Source organism: Cryptomeria japonica, chromosome 10 (genome assembly GCF_030272615.1).
Source record: "Cryptomeria japonica chromosome 10, Sugi_1.0, whole genome shotgun sequence".
Lineage (NCBI taxonomy): Eukaryota > Viridiplantae > Streptophyta > Pinopsida > Cupressales > Cupressaceae > Cryptomeria > Cryptomeria japonica.
The window spans coordinates 474494708-474518039 of NC_081414.1; the positions used below are offsets into that span (position 1 = coordinate 474494708).

General features: G+C 36.7%; 1 protein-coding gene across 2 annotated transcripts in view; it reads left to right on the forward strand.

The window, feature by feature from the left end:
- Positions 1–23332, forward strand: part of LOC131063373 (probable serine/threonine-protein kinase At1g54610) — a 102064-nt gene that overhangs the window by 48445 nt on the left and 30287 nt on the right. Inside the window, exon 4 of one of the 2 annotated variants that reach the window (XM_057997170.2) lies at positions 10212–10439. The exons of the other annotated variant lie outside the window; for it this stretch is intronic. Within the exon in view, the coding sequence (XP_057853153.1) occupies positions 10212–10439 (228 nt within the window). The remainder of the gene's footprint in view (positions 1–10211; positions 10440–23332) is intronic. 2 annotated transcript variants of the gene reach the window in all.

Below are 23332 nucleotides of genomic sequence, written 5' to 3' on the forward strand. Positions count from 1 at the left end.
ATATAAATTGAAGATTTTCATGAGCACAGAAATGCCTCCAGGAGGAAAATCGCTCCTGTCCCTCAGTGAAGGACCGGAGCTACAAATCAAATTTCGCCTTGTCCTTGCAAGATTTCGATGACTTAACAATTTGAAAGGGTCCGAAGGAAGATGCTTTGCCAAATGAATATAATTTGAGATGCAAAAATGAAGGAGAATGACCTAGAATACCCATATCGCTCCTGTCCCTCTCCAAGGGACCAGGGCGAGGTACCTTGTAGCTCTCGTCCCTCTCCCAGGGACCAGAGCGATTTCCTTCATTATGCAAAATCCAGACAAAGGTCAAGGCAAGTTTACGTTCAAAAACAAGGAAAAACATGAGATAAATGCGTTGAATATAAATTGAAGATTTTTGGGACGTCCATAACAGTGCTAAATGCCTAGTTCGCTCCTGTCCCTCAGGAAGGGACCAGAGCGATTTTTGATATAAATGATTTTCTTGCAAAGTTACAGATGATGTTAAGGCATGGACAAATGGAGTGAAGAAGGACGAGTCCGTTGAATATAAACTCGGAACCTGGCAAAGTGAGGTAAAGGCTACAAAAGGAGGATCGCTCCTGTCCCTCTCCAAGGGACCAGGGCGATACAATAGTGATGTTACTTCCTATGCAAGTTCAAAGGTCGATCCAAGTCAATACAAGGTGGCGAGGGACACTTCAAGACTTTTTTAGCAAGCACAAACATTCAAAGGTCGTCGCAATGATGAAATTCGCACCCTATAGCCTAGATCGCTCCTGTCCCTCAGGAAGGGACCAGGGCGATGTTGAATGCATTGGTCATTTCATGCAAAATTTACGTAAGGACAAGTCTTCGCAATGTTTTAGAGGGTCCAAGGCATCGTATGAAGATAATTCGCAAGGGTTTTCAACGTCCAAACATCGCCAAACAATGTAAAAGCCTCACATCGCTCCTGTCCTTTGGACAAGGACCAAGGCGATACTATCAAAAGCACTCATTTTCCTTCAAGATCCAAGCTAGGCGAGGTTAGGTAAGGTGAAGGACGCCGTTTGAAGGACATCACAACGAGGATCAAGGTTTAAAGTTGACAAGGTCAAGGAAAGAACATGGATCGCTCCTGTCCCTCTCCAAGGTACAAGGGCGATGATCCCTTTAATACGCTCAAAACTTCATGCAAGCAAATGGAATAAGCGCAAAAGACACGAACAAAGGATGTTATTCGCCAACAATAAAAGATCGAAGTTAAAAGATGCAAGATGGACGTGGAAACAAGAAGATCGCTCCTGTCCTTTGGACAAGGACCAGGGCGATGTACACTCAAAAGGCACTTAAACACACATGCAAGATGATCAAATGCGAAGAACCTATCAAGATGATCGATTTTTAACGTGGAGATGAAGAAGTTGATCGTGAAAAAAATGCAAAACCAAGACAAAATAATGGATCGCTCCTGTCCCTCTCCAAGGGACCAGAGCGATGAGGTACGTCCCTTTGTCTTCCAATTTTGGCGCCAAGTAAGCAATTCGAATTTTCCTCAAATGCTAAATCGATTTAAAAAATTGAATATCCATTTTATTTAGCATTTAATATGGCGTTATCTTTTATTAATTATTTTTTGCCTTTATTTAAAAATCGAAATTCACATTTAAAAAATGCAAGGCATTAATAATTAATTAATTAATTAATAAAAATCGATTTGGAGCGCTCAATTAAGCAAGTCGGCCTTGTTATTTTATTGAAAATCATTTAAAAAATGATTTTATTTATTCAAGTCGGCCAAAGTGGGTAAAAGCTGTGAAGCGCTATATAAGGGGAGTGGAAATTTTCATTTTCACATAATCATTTTTACCTTTCTTCATGCGAATTGAGAAGAGGCGAATATAGTGCGAAGTGTGTTCAAAGGTGGTGCGAATTCAAACCAAGGGTGGCGCTTAGTTATCAAAGGGTGGTGCGAATTTGAAGACCACACCAAATGCGAACTTGAGGATACATTAAGGCGAATTTGCTAAAGACTTGGAGGATTTGTTTGAGCGATTTGTCAAGGACAAATTTGAAGATCATTTAAGACCACGTCTAAGGCGATACTTGAAGATCATGTTCACTCCAAAGGTGGCAAAGTCAATTTTGAGGAGATCATATTGAAGATTATTTTATACCTCAATTTTGCCTAGGCGAATTTTGTTTTTGCATTCTAGAGTTTAGCTCTCTATTGAGGTATGGCGATTTATTTTTATTGCTTTATTCATTCATCGTCGTATTTCAAGTTTTGAAATTTTGATTTTTGAATTTTTCTAAGCTCAATCGTTTATCTTAGGAAATGATAACTCTAGAGACTTATCATGATGTTTCCTAAAAATTTATCTCTCTTATTTACGTTATTTATTGCAAAATCTATTTCTTATAATGAAATGTTGTGTAGGTATGGCGACCCCAAAGGCGGGAGCATCCACCAGCCGCTCGGCTCTCATGAAAGAAGATCAGAAGACCGAAGAAGTGGAGACCAAGATCGTGTCTAAGTGGAGCAACATTGGAGATACAAACCTGGGGAACTTTAGCACGAAGAAGTTTCGAGAGGTCCCTTACATTGGCAAGCCTTCACCTGTCGCCCGGAGAATAATAGAGAGTGGCATCATCAAGGCGGCCGGTTTCCTCCAGCTATTCAGTGCCACGAGTTGATGATCGAGTGTGCCCGTCACTACAATCCACAGTCCAGGACAATTGTGTCCAATGAGGGAAACACTTTGGCGTACCTTTCAGAGGAAGCCATAAGTGAAGCCTTCCATCTTCCAGAGCACAGGGACATGATATACAAGAGCATTGAAGGAGCCAGATCAGTGTACGATGATGATCCAGATGCTTGCCTAAGCATAATCAACAAGAACTGGCTACTCAAGAGTCGTCCCCGTCTAAGCAAGGTACCGAACACACCGCATCGGATTGATTTCCAGGAGGAGTACAGAGATTTGATTACCATGCTCAACAGAGTTACAGGAGCACCTCATGCCTTCTATTTTGAGAAGTGGATGTTTTACTTCATCCAGGTGATTGTTCAAGGAAAGGGTACGATACATTGGGCTAGGATAATTAGCCATTGCTTAGACGTACAGTTGAGAAGACTCAGGGCTACTAAGTCCTTCCACATGAGTTCATACGTCATCTATGCCTTAATCAGGAGCGTTGAGTACGCAGGACTACCTCACAGAGGAGTGATTGGAAGAGGACCCGGCGAGGTCAGAGCTTGTGAATCCTATACCTACTTGCATCATCCGCCAGGGAAGAACTACAAATTAGTCAATGATACTTTCACGATGAACATCACAAGGACATTGCAAGGTGGAATTCACAATAGATTATCTCAAGATGCCCAGGAGTTCATCAAGAGGTACGGTGCTTGGTTCATTCAGTTTCCCAAGTTCACTTATATTAGAGTGCATGGATGTCCTTGACCTCCATACATGTTGCCGAGGTACCCGACAGACAGAATTGTGTTACTTGAAGTAACAAGGCAGTTGGCAGCATATGTGAAGGCATTCAGACACAGACATCAGAATGGAGTTCAGGTACCTATTATTTTGGGTAATTCAGTTGAGGTATGTCCTAATGTCTTAGCCATGGATGACGCAGAGAAGGAGTTAGCCTTGTATTCTTTTTCATCTTTTGCTTGGAGGAATAGCTTTGATCCACATGGACATTTAGAGGAGACGATCGGTAGAAGATTTAGACATGAGCATCAAATTGAAGATTTTATGATGAACCTCCTAGATGATCTTGAAGTGAAACGAAAGATACATTCCAGATTGCCTTTGGATCAGGATTTACAGAGTGGCCGACCAAGCTCAGGACAACGGCAGGCATATCCAGTCTTCATATGATAGAGAAAGCAAAACAATTAGTTTGAATTGGAATGAGCCCGAGGTTGTGGATTTAGATGATTTGATGGCACCATTCTTGTCTTGTACTCGCAGATGGGTAGACGTTCAGCATCAGAAGTTGAGAGAACAAGGCATAGCTATGTCTTTTACTTTGGAAGAAAAACCAGCCGAAGGTGGAGCAAGCGTTAGTGAAGGCAATCCTAATCCTAGGAATTCAGGTGAAGGTAACCTTCGGTGTGCCAGTGAGGGCAATCTCCATTCGAGAGGTTCGATGAGAAAAGAAAGATCAGAAAAGAAAGAGCCTTCCAAGAAAAAGCAAGGTGCCAACAAAGATCAAGTACCGGGTACTTCTTCCAGACCAGAGGATAGAACAGTTCGAGTGGAAGAGTCCATGGAGTCGATGGTACAAAATGACAGGTAGGAGGAAGGACAGGCACAACATGTTTCGTCAGATGGATCTCTCCAAGACTATGATTTAGAAGAAGATAATGAAGTAACATCTCCTCCCAGACAAGAAGAAATAGTACATAAAGAAATTCAAGTTCAAGAGACAAGATCGAATATCCCAGATTGGTTGAAGGAAAGATTAACCAAGGTGATCGTAATTGAGGACGAGGACAATGCAATTGACTTAGAGAGCCTTGTTGGACGTTCACATATGACAACAGAGAAGAAGAAGGCTACAAAGATGTCCAAGATGATTCGAGATGAGACTGGATCCAGAAAACTGCAGATAGCTACACCGGCAGCAGATAAATATGAGGGTGAGATCCTAGCAGAGGATTATGATGTACAGACTTTTGAGTTAGGACCATCCACAGCAGAGCAGACTTTAGATGATGCAACCGACACATTTGAGGCATTGAAGGACAAGTTTAGAGAAGAAGTGGAAAAGAATAGAAAGCTTGAGAGAGAGGTCGGTGCATGGAGGACATATTTCAGTCACATCAATGAACCTTTGGGACGTCAGGATCCAGTTAGGTCACCAGTGCAGGCATTGCCCCTTCAATCGATCAATGAAGCAGAAAGATTCAGGAACTTGGTCCAGCGTACATGTAGTTGGATGGATAGATCTCATACAGTGGCCATAGAGTTTGTTACAAGGATGTCGAAGATCATTCATCAGGCTATCCAAGTTCTTGAGATTATCCACAGATTGATGGCAACAGTAGCTGCATTTGCACATACCAAGGACGTTGTCATCCCTGTCTTGAAAGTAATAAGACACACATCCAGAAGAATTTTAGCGCAGGAGAGGATCTTAGAAGGTGATTCTCACAGTTTGTTTCAGTGGTCAACCTTACTCCATATAAAGAGTGTTCTCTTCGAGGACATCAGTGTTAGATGTGGTCAAGTTGAGGAGGTGATCAATCCGATCCAGGACAGAGTATTTGAGGTACTTCGTACCATTCTTGGCAGAAGGATCGAGGTCGAGACAGATGTGGATATCCAGGAATTTGAGGATAGAATCAAGATCATCTTTCGCAAGGACGCAGATGTTACAGATGAACAGTATGATCAGATGTATGCCACCATGCTCCTGATTGATAGAACTAAGGAACTTGAACCTACTTGGGACGCAGCTCTTCTAGATGCATTCGATCAGGTCATCCACTTAGAAGAGAGTATCAAGAATCTTCCCGAGATTCCAATCACAGAAATCGAAGGAATCGTGACAAAATTCATTGCATATGCTAAGAAAGAGAATTGGAAAGGGAATAAGATTCTAGATGAAAGGTTGTTACAGATGACATGACATCTTATTTCTCATTGGTTGATACCTCCTAGATTTTTGTGCCGAATTTAATATTTGGCTATGTATTTAATATTGTTCAGTAAAAAGGAGGTCATTTGTAACAAACCCTAATTAGGGTTTAGGTGTCATGATCTTGTCCGTTGATTTACTTTCAATCTGGACCTTTCATTGTAACTGGGGATGCTATTTATACCCCCATTTTTCATTTCATTTGGTAATGGTTAATAGTCGAATAGTCAGATAAGAGTGAAATAGAGAGATTAGAGTTAGAAGCAATTCTTATTTTGTAGCAAGATTGAGTCTTGAAGAGAGAAATTCAAGCAATTGTTGTATATGATGACTTGGAAATCAATAAAATATTGAAGTTATGGTGTTTTGTTGCAAATTTCTTAAGTTATCTTCATGGTTGTTGGATGTACTTGAATCACGCTCAATCAAAGTAGTTTGTTAATTTGAAAGACTAAGTGTGAGATTTGATATTTGGTAGGATTCGCAATCCAAACCACTAGCTTCTTGTTGATTGTAGGAACGCCTTGCGTGGTCGACTGGAGAACATTTTGAGTCCCTAACCTTCAAGCATTTTCGTATCTAGGATATGTACCTTCGTAGTAGTGTCCTTGGTCTTTGATGCATTGAACATCATTATTACCTTAGAAGATCGCACTAATTTCAATTGAGTTGTTATCTTATGGCAAAATTGAAGTTGGTTGAGTCTTGCCAAATCTCATTCATGCTAAGTCGTTCATAGGGTTAGGCTAGATTAGACCTCTTAAACCCTATCTTTTGCCTTTTTTTTTTTTTTGAAAGTTCCTTTAGTTTAGTAAAATCTTCGAGCTTTGAATACGTAAGACCCCTTGGAGGAAACAGCAAATCACATCATACCACTAAAAAGCTTGTCCACACGTGGAGACCCCACTAAAAGAACCTTGGAGTCCATCTAACTGATCCTTTTTGCAGATCTTCAGCAGTTAGAGACTATTTTCTCAAGAGAGGATAAGATACCTATTGGTATTTTATTCTGTGTATGATTGTGTATAAAATACACGTCAACAGGTGGGTAATAAAATGCACACCAACAAGACCCCAGCCCTCTTTTATAATCATCTTGAGAAGCTTCCGGAAATAAAGAATTAAAATCACTTAATAATTTTAATTTATCCTTATTTCTCCAAAAAGTGACTTATTTAAATATTTAATATTTAGACACTTAGTATATAATGTACGTTTTTGGACAACTTAAAATAAATTATTTACTTATTATTTTCACAGGTTCACTAGGAACCCAAAAATGGGGACATTGCAGTCTCCCCTTCCCAAAGATTGCTTGTCCTCAAGTAATGCCAACTCAACCCCAAAATCACCGGATTGAATCATAATGAAATCAAACACGATCCTAGGGTCCCAAGTCAACCTAGGAGGTTTGTAGCTCCATCCACTCAAAGAACTGTCTTGCTGGACACTTGTATTAAAGACCTTCTGTAAACTGCCTATAAGAAGAGCAATTGAATTCTGCAAAAACTCTGTTAACTCCTCAGAGAATTGCTCTTTGAAGAAACCAATCCAAAGCACTATTGGAGTAAGCTTAAAATAGTCAACGTTTGCTCTCTCATTTCCAACTCTTTGCACTCCCACATAGTGATTGTCGCTGAAAATTAATCTACTGTCCCAAATGCAGGTGCAAGCTGAATATGAACAACGACAATAATTTGGTGCCCAAACATCCAACCAAAACCCAAACTGATTAGACAAACCTGTTATCCATTCTATCCGAGGATCAAAACTAACTCTGATAGTGAGCTGTTTGGAATTAAATTGCTCAAATCCGATGATGTGCAAGTTTGATTTTTCAAGATACAACATTTGCAAAGAAAAACCATCGCTGCAATACTATATAATATCGGCCGAAAATAAATTTCTGATTATGCCATTGGCTAGAAGTGTCTTCCCCAAAGTCTCAAACTTGGTAGGATACCAAGTTTTATTCAATCTCTCTCTCTAGTCCACTTGTAGGAACTCAAATGGACTAAAATAAGAGGTAATAGTAGCATTATTTTCACTTTTTAGGTTCACAACACTCCATGGTAAGCTTTTTTTTGTCATCATTAGTCACCAATAATTCTTGTAAAGGATTTTGTGCATAGATACTAACACAAAGAGTGACTCCACCATGCTCTTGCTGCACTACTCTGATTCTCATGTGGCCCCCATTGAGAATGCATATGACGATGCTTATAGGCTCAACATCAATGGTATCCTCACCATCAAACTATAGACTACCAAAGTACTCTCTATCTTGTGGTAACCCCTCAAGGTCAACCATCAAACCATGGCGTTACAATCCATCACAGTCCTCTGCAGCAAACCACCAACGATCAAGTTCCTATGGAGATAGTGTAACAATTTTGGTCTTTAGGGTTATACTCGAAAGGCCAAATTTGTGGTCATACAGATACCATTGATTCAATGTAAACATGGCTAGGGATACAAAATAAATCTTAACCATGCCAAAAAAGAACAAGCAGATTAGAGACAATTCTAGATGCTAATAATATATTTAAAATTTTGAACTCACTAGCGAGTAATGTGTCTCACCAATAAATGTTATTTCAATTGGAAGTATACGTATCTGAATTAGTATGGATTTATAAATGTTTCAATATTTGTGACTTTAGAAGTTCCCTTTCCTGATCCTTTTAGATCAAATTTGCAAGAATTTGTAGGCTAAAATATTACCGTTACGGACGAGGACAACCTTGAAAATGGTTTTTGTGGTCAATAATGTTGTGTATATGCTTAGAAAAGGATGTTATTTGATCTATGGAAGAAGTGACTATTAATTGCCCTTTTATTATGCTGCCCTCTCTCTTCAGAAAGTTTGCCAAAACAATGATTTTTTCAGAATATCGTAAATAATTGAGAAAAACGTGTAGGTAAAAATCAACAGGACAATGTCCTCTTTTTTAAGAAAGTTTGCTAAAACAATGATTTTTTCAAAACATCGCAATTACTAATGAAAAGAGTTTAGGTAAAAATCAACAGGACAATGGGAATGCTTTATAAATGCAAATATTTACCTTTAAATTAATGTTTCACCGACACTTTTTTCCCGAGATCTCTCAAGTGACTGCACAATGAAGAGGCCATCTTGTGGAATGTAATTGACCCCACCTTCTGATTGATGAGGAGACCCCAACTTTGTGGAAGGTCCCACTAATTAAGGACCTTCCACAGAGCAGAGTCAGCAAATTCCACAGAGGTAGCTGCATATAGAGGCACAATTAGATATTAGTCCTACAATCGGTTGATTCAGTTCAGCAGGCACACCAAGAGATGGCATGCCAAGAGTGAGTATGCTGAGAGACAGGTCGACATTCTCCACTATTTGTCCCTCTAAAAGGGCTATGGGGCATTGATGTTTCTTTTGTAATTTTTCTCATTTGATTTCTAGTATGGATTTATACATTTTCAGCATAGATTTATATTGACCTTTATTATGATATTGGTCACTCTAAATATGTTGTTTATGGAAGTAATTCATTAAAGTGATATTAATTTGCAGTTTTTTTTCAATATTTATCTGCCTAATTCAACAGATTTAAATAGTTTTTCAAATTTATTGATCAGTTGCCAAATGTTTGTCAGAATTTTCTAAAAAATTTCCTTCTATAACCGTTTAGGACCCTTGTAAATTTTTCACCATTCTATCTTGGTAATTTTCCCCAGGATTGCTGAGTCTACTTTAAGTATTTGTTGAAGGTTGGAAGCATATGGGAGACTAACCCACTAATGGCATCATGAAATTAGCAAAAAAGATATCTGATGGCCTATATTTTAAGTTAAACATCCCCTATAAGAAGCTATTAGGTTCATTTATCAAATATTTTGGACTAAGGAAATATATAAATAGCTAATTTTGGAATGACACTGATTTTGGAAACATCATTTTGACTGATGCTTTGATGGGCATAGAATGAGGAGCTAGCCTGAAAGGAGCTGAGATTTGTTGCTTTCATTGAATAATTTTTAACAATGGAACAAGAAGAAAATGGAGATGAAACACACCCTAAAGGAAATTGGTTAGCCAAGATTGAATAAGTGTCTTGAATCAGTCCAAGATGTATGATAAATAGAAGCCCCACACACCCATATTAGAGAAAATGCCTCAAGCTAAAGGAAGCGATCCCACTTTATTAAGATATGTGCTAAACATTAGCGTTTCATAGCATGGATGAAGATATAATGAAAAATTAAAAATCTCTAATTATTATTGTCATTCCTTCTGTCAAGAAAGACTGCATACAGGGCCACTTCAATCAATTTATTATCTATGATTGGCTATCTATGTTGCTATTATATGTGGATATGTATTCTCTTTTACTTCTCTGATGTATGAGTCATTGTTGCAATTTTAAATGCAGGATTTTGCATCATATTTAATGGGTTTGAAAGAATGACACCATGTTTGGTTGATGCTTTGTCTTGTCTGAAGAAGATTGTGGTCTGTGTTTCCATCTGTATGTCAACTCTTAGTTTGTGTTTTCTCTTATCTTGCTATTCGAAAATTGTTCAATATTTGATTATCTCAGGTTGAGCAACTGCACAAAATATTTAAATTTTGTGGTTCACCATCAGAAGAATATTGGAAGAAGTCTAAGCTGCCACATGCAACCATCTTCAAGCCGCAGCAACCTTATAAACGATGCATTTCAGAAACCTTAAAAGATTTTCCACAAACAGCGTTGGACCTGATAGAGACACTTCTTTCTATTGAAGCTTCTAATCGTGGAACTGCAGCTTCAGCCCTTAAGAGTGAGGTGAGCATCAAGTGGCTTACTGTTGTGAATTACTTTCTTTCCATTTAATGTACCTTATTTGCTTTTTCCAAAGCATATGGGATGGGTGGTTAGTAGTTTATTATTTAAGGTTTACACAGGTATATTTTAAGAACATATATGTGGATTGGTCACAAAAAATGTTATGGTTAGTTGTTTAGCTTTTGTATATTTTCCGAATTGCATTCATAGCTGAAATAAATAGAATATTGGGGCAATCTCAATATCAACTCTCTGTTAAAAAGAAAAAGAAAATCAATTGGAGACTCAAAAGATGCTCATGAAGATCTAATATCAATAAATTTGGTAGAAAAACAAGGTAAATTTGGACTTCCAAACTTGCTTACAGATCTCAATAGGAGCAAGGCAAACGATAAAACCTATGGATGGATACGCTGAGTTACAGATGACTAATGCTAAACCTATGGATCAATGAAAATAACCGGCTAGAACATTGGGGATTGGGATCCTACAATAAATGTCTCTTTCTCAAATTTGTGGTCAAAGCAAACCAAGTAGACTTGCTCCTCCTAGTAGAAATTTACAAAAAAACCAATCAACTTACAAAATTTTGAGGAATTTTGGGCTCAAGTCAAGTTATTCAGTGTTCACAATTCAGAATTGTTACATTGTGATTGTAATGTTCCACCCCAGGTGAAACACTGTAACTGCAATCTACTTGTTTATTTTAGTTTAAAATACTATATTTCTTTGAAAGTGGTCTTTTAGAACTAGAGAGAAGTTGCAGAAGGTGTGTTTTTAAAGAGTTTGCAAGGTTTTTGAAGAAATTAATATGAACTTGTACAAATATTGCATACATCTAGTACTGAATAGAATGATGATATTTATTATTTTGTAACTATGAAAGAACTTTCAAAAGTAATTTGAAGTCTGAATATTACAATATCCCTGTAGCTCAGTACTTCAAATGACTTCACAATTCTATTTAGGCATACCCGATTTGCTATCCTTTGAAACTTGAGGTTGGATGAATTAGAAAGGACATTCCCAAGTCTGATTTATAAGCAGTCAGCCAACCAAGTCACTCAGAAAATCTGATTTGCAGCAGCTCTAAACAAGTTCAGTTGCTTTCCAAGATAACTCAGCAGCTAGGTCTGATTCCTTGATGGTGCTTACAACTATTCCCTCTTTGTACAACCTCCAGGGGTTTATTTCAGTTCCAAAATAGCTTCAGGAGGGTACGGCTTGTCAAGCAAGCTGCACACTCAAATTTTCACCTTAAATTTTTCAAGGACTCTGCTTCCAACTGATACAAACTGTCCTAAACTGTTGGTGATGAATTTGACTTGCGTAAACCACTCAAAATCTGGAAATAAGTGATGTTCTTTGTTGCAAACCAACCCAAGAGGGGTTGGCCTAGCACACAAGCTACTCCTTCAGCTTATATGTCAAAATACTCCAAGCCCTACAAAAATTGATGTTATCTTCAAACAATCTGCTGGTATGAGTAAGACTTTTTATCCCAATACTGAAAACTCTTAGTAATGCCTCTCCTTAGCTTCAAACAAACCAAGAAAGGGGTCAGCCACACTAGCAGACACCTCACTCAGCAACAACAGCAAAAACTATCCCAAAACTGTTATAAACAAACTCAAATCTGCTGGACATGCGTCTTGATATCCCAATGCTGGAGATGCAAGGAAAGTGCTCTTCCACACTCCAAACAGGCTGAAATATGGGTCGGCCTCTCAAGCAAGCAGCTCCTTCAGATTCAACCAGCAGCAAATCTTCCAAACTGATTTCTATGTAATCCAACTGGGATCCCTGAAGTAGAATCCCCCTTGCACACCCTTGGTTGGTCTTTTACAACTGCAAGTGTGGTTGCTAATGAAGGTTTTCGTCTCCACAAGCAGCTCCAACCCCTAGGTTTTAGCCATGCTCCTCTCAAGAGACAAGAAAGAGAAATAATCCAACATAACATGTCTAACAAATGAATCCCAATGTCTTTATAACTCTCTCATCTTCTTTCACCCTAATTAGGGTTCCTTCTTTTTTGAACTTCTCATTAGGTTTTCCCACTTGAGTGATTTACTTTATTCTTTTATTTGTCTTCATTCACTCTTAAGGAGGCGTCCAACATAAGCTTTTAAATGACCTTATAACATAAAGTCACTTTAGGAGAAATACATTAGTTAATAAATATTAACTTGACTTTTTAAAACCTTCTTTGAGTTACCTTTCTCTCTCTCCTCAAGGGTACTTGGCAAGGAGGCACCTCACTCTCTCTCTAGAGTTAAGTCACTTTTAGGAGGTGTATTGCTTGGTTCTAGTGTAGTTTTAGACCGGCAACTTGGTGATAATATAATTATTAATCGATTCCCACCAAATGTGCTCTAGAGTGCCATCTGAATTAGGAGAAAATCATCAAACTAAGTGTTCTCTATCCATTTTATTAGTCTATGAGGATTCGTTAATAGACTAACCTTGAATACCGAACTGGCTAGGATGAGGGGTTACAGTGATCCAACCCAATACACAATTCTAAGTTACCAAAGTTTTCCTTCCAAATTTCTTCTCAATTTATATTTCCATAAGTTTTAGCATGACTGAAGTTCTTAATCTACGTATGCCTTCCAATAGTAATCCCACAATTCAGGTTCTAAACAGGCCCATGGAATGGCTCTCCACCATTTTACCTTAAAATCAATTCATTGGAGATTTTAAGACTATTTTACTATGAGAAGAAAAAAATGAAGTATTATATTCAATCTTAGAACTGCTGTGGCACTTAGCTGGCACTTCACCTTGCAGATGGTGTGATAAAAAAATGGAAGATTGTAGAAAAGGTGTATGGAACCTTTTCAACTGAAGATCAAATAAAAAGGGGATGCGAAATGGAGGCCATTGTCAATGAAAATACTTACCTGACTGCTGGCCTATTTTCCTTTACAGCTCGATTCCTCTTCATAGACATGTTATTTTCAGCTATGAAATGTGCAGCTTTTATAGAAGGGGTTCTCCATCAACATCAACTGATGGTAATTTTGTCCACAATTTTAGGTTTATGTCATGCGTGAATATGTGGCAGAACTTATTTTTTGAGAAGATGGATATGTACTTGAATAAGTCTACATTTGGACACATTTTCACACAAACCGGCAATGTTAAAGCTTAATTTGTAGGAGTTTAAACAATCATCAGAGATCAGGGTCTGCACCTTTTATTGGGGCAAGAAAATCAAAATAATGTAGGATTTTATAATTGCTTTAGCAAAATTCTAAAAACTCTACCTAGGACCTTGGCAACTAAACTAATTACTTACTACTAGCTCTTTCTATACACAAGCCAATTACACATGAACAAAAGTTGGCTTTCTATACACAAGACAATTGCACATGAACAAAAACTGGCTTTCTCATTACTATTCAAAAGAAAATATACACTCATATAGCCTGTTGGATGCCTGAGCTATGGTGAGAAGTGTTGAAGAAGAGTTGACTTAATGAACTAAGAGAGGTGCTAACTCAACATAGGAGAGGTAGCTAAGTTGACAATTAAAAATAGCGGTTCTACCTAAAATAAAACTTAAATAAAAGAGTTGCAATATAAAATGTTACACCAACACCACCCCTCGAGTGCAACATAGGGAGGAAAAACAATGGTCTCTAACAAACAAGGTGCTGTGTTAGGTATATACAAAAATGAATTAACCTAAAGAAAGAGAGATTTATCCACTAGAACCCTTTCAAGGTTAAAGAATTTAAAAAGGATGCTAGTAATAAGCTAAGTTACCGGTTCGGGTTTGGGAAATTTTTTTTTTGCCTTTTGGGTTCGTGGGTTGGGTTCGTCCGTATATATATATGCAAAAATTTAAAGAAATATACAAAATTACAAATCTAAATACATTTAATAGTATGCTACTTCATCATTGATCAATACCAAATATCAATTGATAATTCAGAATTTCAAACAAAAATTAGTTTTTTAATATTAAAAAGTCACTTTTTGGTGACTTTGAACGGTCCAGCCCATGGGTTTGCCTGGGTCCGTGCCTGGGTTCGGCCAGGGTTCACACATTTTGGCTGTGGGTTCGTCGTGGGTTCGCCTTGATGAACCCAAGACGAATCCGCATGCAAAATGACGAACCCTGTCTGGACCCAGGGCAAACCCAACGTGGACCCGGATCCGCGCAGACCCGGTTCGCATTTGGGGCCCAAAATACGTGAACCCGGTAACTTAGGTAATAAGTCTTGATATTCCTCTAGAGATCTGGTAAGATGAATTGATGTACCAACTAGTCTTAAACTTGATGAAGACGGACAAATATTGGATGTTGAGGAAGGTCCTTTTGCATCAAGCATGTCATGCCCGAATCTGACAGTGACCCAGTCGCATGAAATGCTCCTACCATTAATTAGAAAATTGTCTCATTTTGAGACTTCACGATTTTCTATGAGCTTAGACCAAAGTAATTAATGCACCTGGCGGTAATTACCTCCATAAAGCATAACGAAGGAAACAATCATATTAATCGAAAACTAAGCATTCTAAGTATCCATAGCGATTCCTAAATAAATAACAACGAATAGATAAGAGACGTCTGGAACTCTAGGCTTACAGAAATACGATTGGAAATCATTCATAAGTGTAGAAATAAATTCGATAAGATTATAAATATGTAAAGAGCTGAGAACGGATATGTGTAGGAATTGCAAGCAAAGAGTATGAGGAATATTGGCATCGCCTCAAGACGTCCTCATCTTAGAGTGCCTCTTCTGCCAACCACAGTGATCAAGGATGAGAAGCAGCAATTACACCTCTGCACCCAACACATGTTAATAAACAGGAAATCATTCTTTGGAAATTAGCGATTAAGAAAGGACAGAAATTCTCTTAAACAACATCATTAAGGCACTTAACAATAATCCGTTAGTTTGAGTAATGAAGAGATGTCTCTAAGAAGAGTGTGACCCTCCCACGGGAATGGCAACATCCAAGAGTCGTCTCTTTTCAAGGAAACGTGAAACTATAAAGGGCAACATCAGGAAGGATTATGGGGGATATCCATCACAACAGATATAAGTTTAATACTACAGAAGACCAATATATATTATCAATCAGATCAGAACAGAACTGTTATTAAGTTACAGGCAGTAACATCCTTGTTCTTGGTGGTATGCATGGGGATGTCTTTAATAAGTGTGCTTAATATATGAAGCCCGATAATGTTCTTATGTAGAATTAATAGTAATATTAATATGGACTGCAATATGTATGACAGTTATACTTAATTTCATATATATTCATAATACATGAGAAATTAGTATCCTTAGTCTAAATCATGTTATTACTGCCAGTATTTAAGATGGGAATGAGATGTTCCAAAGAGGGGCAGTCTTAATCCAAGCAATAGGTTAAGTCCCAAGATAGGGTGGGGATCAGTGACCCATAAGCCTTGAGGGTATAGACCCAAGATAGGTTAGGGCTTGGATCTGTAAACTTTGAGGGAACCTATTGTATTTGGTCTCTAAGTGCTTTGTTATATACATAGACCTTTCTCCCTTAAAACTGAAGTAGTAGCAGGGTCTTATATCTATATTAAGAACTATGAATAGTGAAATTAATCATCTAATGAGGAAAATAAATAAGCACTTGTTAATAACTAATAAATTGAAGAATATCAATGACTGTATATTGAAATAGATTAATTATGTTAATCAGGTAGGGGACATTACAAAGCAACATTCCTTCCCTTAATGAGTGATATAACAATAGATGCATGCTCAAATTTATCCCAGTCCAAAATAGGCTATGAAAGAAAAAACAAGTAATTGACAACTACTAGTTGAATGTTTGTTGAATGTGGAGGGAAGACATCCAAAATACAATATGGAAATGTAACCATTAAATAGGAACTAGTGAATTGATATGGATAGATAGGAACACATTGTCCTCTAAGAAATGTAATGTCCCTGAACAAGGGTTTGATTTATATGAATTCATTTATGTTTTTTGGTTATGAACAAACAAAGAAAGCAAAGCCAATCTGCTAACTACTCCATAGAAAATGATACCTGGCATAAACCCTTCACATGAAATTTGTAAATTTGCATATCTGAGAAATGTGAACAGCTACGGTATGCTTACATCAATCACCAATATTCAGAGCAAATCATTTTATATAATCTACTGATTCTGTGAGAAGTTTAACATCTGAAAATATAACAAATATTTGATTGTCATGAAACAATCATATGGTCCAAATATATATAGATAAAAGGAATATGTTATCAAGGGAATCTGCAACTGAAATTTTTAAAAGCGACTTACGATCTCCACAGATCTGCAAACAATTGATTGTCAACGCTTCACAGGTCTGCAAACAATTGACTGGCCTGTAAGCTGCAACTGTCCAGATGGATATTTTTCTGCTGGCTGCCCAACTCAGGTTATAAGGGTTGTGATGGAAGTGATTGTTGTCCCCAAAATCCATGTTGTCTCCCTGCTGATTGGCAACAGTTATCACCAACCGGTACCTTAGTGAAGCAATCTGTGTACAATAAATATGCGCAATCTGTTATGACCAGTTTATTGTAGTTCAAATACTTGGAACTGTCAATCATTGAAGTTCAACAATCAAGGAAGATGATTAGAAAAATACTCAGATCTGATTGGTATCCTCCTAGAAATGAAGGTGTTTCACTCCAAAGGCTGGTTGCTTATGTTTGATGACTGAAAATTGAAATAATGTAACTAGCAGCTGGTTGGACTGATCTAATGCCAATAATGATTGAATATCTATCTCCCAATGTGGTGCTCAACTAGAGTTGACTGAAACAACTCAGATCCAGCTCTATATGATGCTAAAAAATTCACCAAATATCTGAAAATCAATATATAAACCCTCAATTATGCTTTGGCAATGAGATGATGATATTTGCTAATGCTGTAGTGGCATTGTAGCAGATTGAGAAAAATCTCCAAATCCTCCACAAACCAGCACAATTGTGATACCCAGCTGGAATCACCTAAGATTGGAAGCAAGGGTTTCTGTCCTTGATCCTAAATGTAGAGTTCAAGAGGGTTTTTGTCCTCACTAACTCCAATTGTAATTTTCCCATTTTTATACCATACTATTCTATGAGCATTGGCCAGTTTTTGGGGTTTTCTAAAGGTTTCCAAACGAGTTGGGAGGGTTCTAGCGTTCTTGGAGAGCTCAGTTTAGGGTTTTCTTGGTATCTAGTGATGGTTTGGATCTAAGTCATAGGGTTCGCCGAATTTCGGCCATGAAGTTCGAAATTCGGCGAACTTCAAAACTGTACTAAAAATCTGTAAAAATCCGCTTCATATTCGTACGGAAAAATGGTGTAGCTTTTATAAATGAGATATATTTCACAAAAAACACTTTTTTAGGGGTTTTCTGGCTTTTTTAGGGTTCGTAATTTTTTTCTCTGGCTTCTTTAATTTCGTCATGATTTTCTTTGCCTTATTTAGGGTTCGTCGCGGATTTTTCATAAATCGTAGTTCGTGGGGATTTTTCCCACCTCTATTTGACCAGCATACAGACGTTCTAAGTATGGCAGCTTCGAAATTTGGATTAGTTTCTGAGAGCATCGATGGCGCGTGGGTACCTGTCCAGCAATCAGAAAGCAATGAGTTGATGCCTCTGTGTATCGGGTAAAATCTAAGATAGTCGAAACACCAAATCTGAACTGTTATTAATTTAAGAATTACGGTGGCACTTAATATTTAATACAATTTTATTTGAAGTTCAATATTTCTAATTTATTAATATAACATTATAATGTTTAAAATCTTATATGTGAAGTTTAATATTTTTAATTTTTTAATATAATATTATATATGTTTAAAATTTAATATTATGTAATTTATACATTATCAATTTTTATTTAATTTATGGTGATTTTGATTCTTATATCATAATATAATATGTTATATATGTAATATTCTAAATCAATTTTTGATTTTATATTATAAATATGTATATATTTATAATTTTATATGTTTTATATGGATAAATCCAAATCTATCTCTCAATTTTAAACAATTTTAATCATTTTGTAAATATATTATTTATATATATATTTTAAAAACTAAATTTATATAAGGCGTATTTAATCACGAATATTTTTTTGAATTTTTTCCATTTGCCGAATTTCATCCAAATTTTATGGATACCAAACTCAAATTCGAATTTGAACCTGGTGACTTAGGTTTGGATTGAGTTGGTGCTCTAGTTGTTGACAATGCTCTTTGTAGCATTCTAGGTTTTCTTGGTTTTTTTGGGTTTGTTCTCCTTAGTCTTGGAGAACACTACTATTTATAGTAAGTTCTCATCTTGACACTAGTCTTTCTAGGATTTTCTGGGTTTGTTCTTTTCACTACTTGGAGAACACTACTAAATATAGTCAATGCTTGTTTCGGCATTTAGCATTGTTCTTCAACATCAATTATGTCTTGGCATGTTCGATTTCAATTTTTTAGTTTTTGGTGTCTTGGCAAGGCTTTCTGCAATATGGTTAGAATTATTTAAATATTTGCACTAAAGTTATAAGGTAACGTTTTAATATTCACTTTAGTGTTTAAATATTATAAAGTGATGTTTTGTACCTCAAAAGTGGACGCCTAAAAGAGATAATAGGGGCTTTTGCACATGAAATTTCATTAATATTTCAAAGAAGTCTTTTTGAGTGGAAAAGTGCTTTTTTGAATCAAAAACAACAAAAAACAAAAAATGCTTTTTTCGAGAAGCATCAAAAAGCAAGAATATGTTTTTTGGAAAAGTAATGAAAAACAAAAAAGCGCTCTTTTGAAAAAGCAACGAAAAACAAAAAAATGTTTTTCTACAAATGCAGCAAAAAAGGGAAAAAACACATTTCTGAGAATGCAACAAAAAACAAAAAGAATATTTTTTTGAAAGAGCAGCAAAAAAAGCAAAACAGTTTTTCCTAAAATAGCTTTTAAAAAGTTATAAAAGGAGGATTGAGGCTCCCATTTGGATTATTCAGAGATGTTGCACATGTAACAATATGCTGTTAGAATGAATAGAGAAGTTCTTCCGAGATTGATTGAGGACAAAAACCTTTGTCTAATACACTATTTTTAGTGGTGAAAGATCCTCCCTAGCTCATTGGTGTTCTCACAAATTTTCTAGAATCAGGTTTGAAGAAAATGAACATATACAAGGTATTTTGATTGCATATTTGTGGGTTTGTTTTTTGGTGTTAGCAAAGATTTTTTGGGTGTTTTTCGGTGGTGTTTACAGGTGCGCTTAATGCTGGCCATACAACTGAGGATTTAGGGCGATGCCCTCGTTGCAGAACCTTATTTTGCATTAAAGAAATAAGCTAGAAGGGGTTTAAATTTGTGGGTGATTAATCATACAGTTTTCCAAAGCAAGGCGACCAAGTTATTATAGTTGTTTAAGGGTTTTTGCAATTGGGTGTCCCTTGTGCAGGGACCATGATAAGGTTATGAAGTTGGTTTCATGCTGTCCTTGGCTGTAGCAACCTGCCTTCTTGCTGTCCTTTGTTTCCAGACCTTGGGAAGTACATTTTGGCATCTTGGTTGAGTGATTTGGACTGTTTTTCAAGCTAGTTTGGTGGGAATCAGTTAGGGATTGTTCAATTTGAATGCCTTGTTGGTGCTAGGACTGCCTTTGGAGATTTTGGTGTTGTCGCAGTCCTGAAACAGTTGATTTTCAGTGCTGTTGCAGCCCTCAAAAAGTTGATTTGCAGTCCCCATGACATAGTTGGGTGTGGTAGAATGTACTGAGAATTACAGTTGCAGTTGATGGCTATCATTGGTGATGGAATGAAGTTTGTACTGGTTGACAAGTTCTCAGTTCTTGCTCTTCTGCTACAGAAGTCTGGATCAGATTGTTATCCTCTGTCTTAAGGTTCTTTCCATGTGTATGAAGCTCAATCTTACTATATATAATGAAAATCTTTCTTGAATGTTTCCTTATCATCAAACTTGTATCAGCTTTGGGTTGCATTTTGCTAATTTATATCAGAACTTCTATTAGCCAACACGTTTAAAAGCATATTCAATTGCATTGCATGATATTGCATTTCGGAGTAAAATTTCAAATAAGGGTTGTTTTTACACCAAACAAACCAAGGTTTTTTTTTTCTTGGGATGCCCTAGATAACAAACTGCCAAAACTGAAAATCGGATGCAAGTGATGATGAAATGAGGAAAACTGCTCCTTTTATAGTTGCCTTTTTTCAGGCCCTTCATTTAAAAATAAATAAATTTCCCTCCAGGTATTGAAAACACTTTATATGTTTAAGTGTCTTAAAAAACACCTTTTTAAAAAATTGATTAAAATAATATTATTTAACTTGTACCAAAAGTAAAAGTGATCGAGCCCAACTTCAAAAAATAAAATATTATTAATTATTTTAATCTGAAAAAGGGGACATGACAAGAAATTAGGGCAATCATTAAGTTGGGATTCTACCAAATGACAACCAATATCATAAAGATATGAACCAATCTCATACAACACTCTCAAAATGAACACACCACACCAAAAATTGAATACCCACATCAGAAAACCTTAACAACCATCATCATTTTCAAACCCATATCATTAACTGCAAGCCCAAAATAACTGAAAACTAAGTATGAACACTCGAATCAGCTAGGGTGGATATTTCACCACCGAAACCAGCACCATTGAACAGGGTTTTCATCCTCAATCAGCAACAAAATAACTCTCTGAGTTCATTGCAGCAGCACCTCCCTAAGTTATTAATTCAGAATGCTCAAATGAGAGCCCAAAACTCATATTTATAATGTGCAGGGAAGAATTAGGGCAACACATTTGGAATTTGAACTCCTTTCCCCCACTTTAATCTTTTAAAACAATATAAGCTTCCCTTCTCCTTGGCGTCCCCTTTTGGGATTATAAAATAAACTTTGTAAAACTTATGTTTGTCCCCCTTCCCTAGACATAGAATTTGGGGACATAAAAAAACACTTTGTCTCTTAAGTTATAAAATCACTTTGTAAAACACTTCACTCTGAATAGAGAGGAAGTATAAGTAGTGGATATTCTAGTGGCAATATAGTGGACAAGTAGAGCCTTGGTGAGTGTTGTGTTGGCAGTTGCAGTGTTTGGAATCTGGATGCTAGAGCTGTAGTTTTTGGATTTTGTGCCCTTGAATGGTATAGTGTGGACTTTCAAAAAACTATATGTAAAAAATTCAACTTTTGCACTGCCTTTATAATTTTGGTGAATGAACTCGTGATCCTTATGTTTTTTGTTGCTTTGGCATAGTGACAATCCTAGATTTGCTCCAACATACTTCCAGATAAATTTATCATGTAACTTGCAAAACCAAAAATTTGACAAAATTGAAAATTTGAAATCTTGGCTTCTAGATGTTTGATTTGGACAAATGAAAGGTTAAAACAAATTTGTTTGTTCCTCTAGATGTAATGACAATCGTAGAATTCTTCTATAAAAATTAACCTACAAAAATCCCCCCCCAAAAGATAGGACCCTCAAACTTAGATAACCCAACATAATGAGAAAAACTAAATTAACCTAATAGCCAAATTGGCTTTGTTACCATGTAGGATTTTAGAATTGCTTTAACAAAATCTTAAAACCTTAACTTAGGATTGTGTCTATTAAATTAATTATTACTAATTTTTTCTATGCTTAAATACAAAAAATGCAAAACAAAAAAAAAATCAAAGGGGTTGTGCTCAATTGGCTAAACCATTGGGTTCTCATTGTGGAGACCCAAGTTCAAACCCCCAAATTGACATCTTATATGGGAATCTAAGTTGTGACTCTTACATAGTTGGCATTGGAAAGTCAAGCTACAATTGATTTTTAATGAAAAGGATCTATGGGATGTGGTGAGTGGAGCTACAACAAGGCCAACTAATGCTTATGGACTCACAAAATGGACTACAAAGGATCAAAGAGCAATAGCTTTGATTGGTCTTGGACATTTAGAGAAATACCTCCACCACACTGACTTATCAAAGACCTCAAAGCAAGTATGGGATGATCTAAGTGTTTTGTTTGGATCATAAGCATCAAGTGCAAAGATGGGACCAAAGCAAAATTTTATTCAGGTTTAAAATGATGAAAGGCAACAATATCTTTCAATGCATTAGTAATTTTCATTCCTTGATGAATCAATTAGTTGGCATAAAAGCCAAGGTCGATGATGATGATGCAAAAGCCATTTTGTTGAATAGCATGCCTTATAGCTATAGTAATATTGTGTTCACATTGAACAAAGTGTATGTTACTATGAGATATAATTTCTACTTTGATTGATGAATGAACCAAGAAAAATGATTCGACTATATAGGAAATTGCAATGCTTATCAAAAACAAGGTTAACCATTCATCTAAATCAAGTTCTTCTACTTCAAAGGGAAATCAGTTCTTAACTGGGAAACCCGGGGACGCGTCCCCTACCTGAAAACCCCCGTCCCAGTCCCGGGGACGTTTCGGGGACTTGGGGACGGCTAGGGGACGTCCCCCCGCCGTCCCCAAATTGCCAGATTTTTTAGGGGACGTCCCTGAAACGGGGGGACGGCTGCCTTAGCTGTGGGGGACGTCCGTACGTCCCGGGGACGGCTGGGGACGGCTAGACGTCCCCCACATCTAGGGCTAGGGAAAATTATTTATTTTCAATTTTTTTTAATTTTTTTTAATTTTTCTAATATGCCCCTCTATCAATTCAATTTTTTCAAAATAGTTATAAAAAACTAATAATTAATAAATTATTGAAAATATGACTATTATTTTAATATTTTTCAAACATTGACCCTCTATATTGAAAAATTAAAAAATTAAAAAAACGACTATTAATTAATAATTTTTAATTTTAATTTTTTTTCATTATTAAATTTGAGTA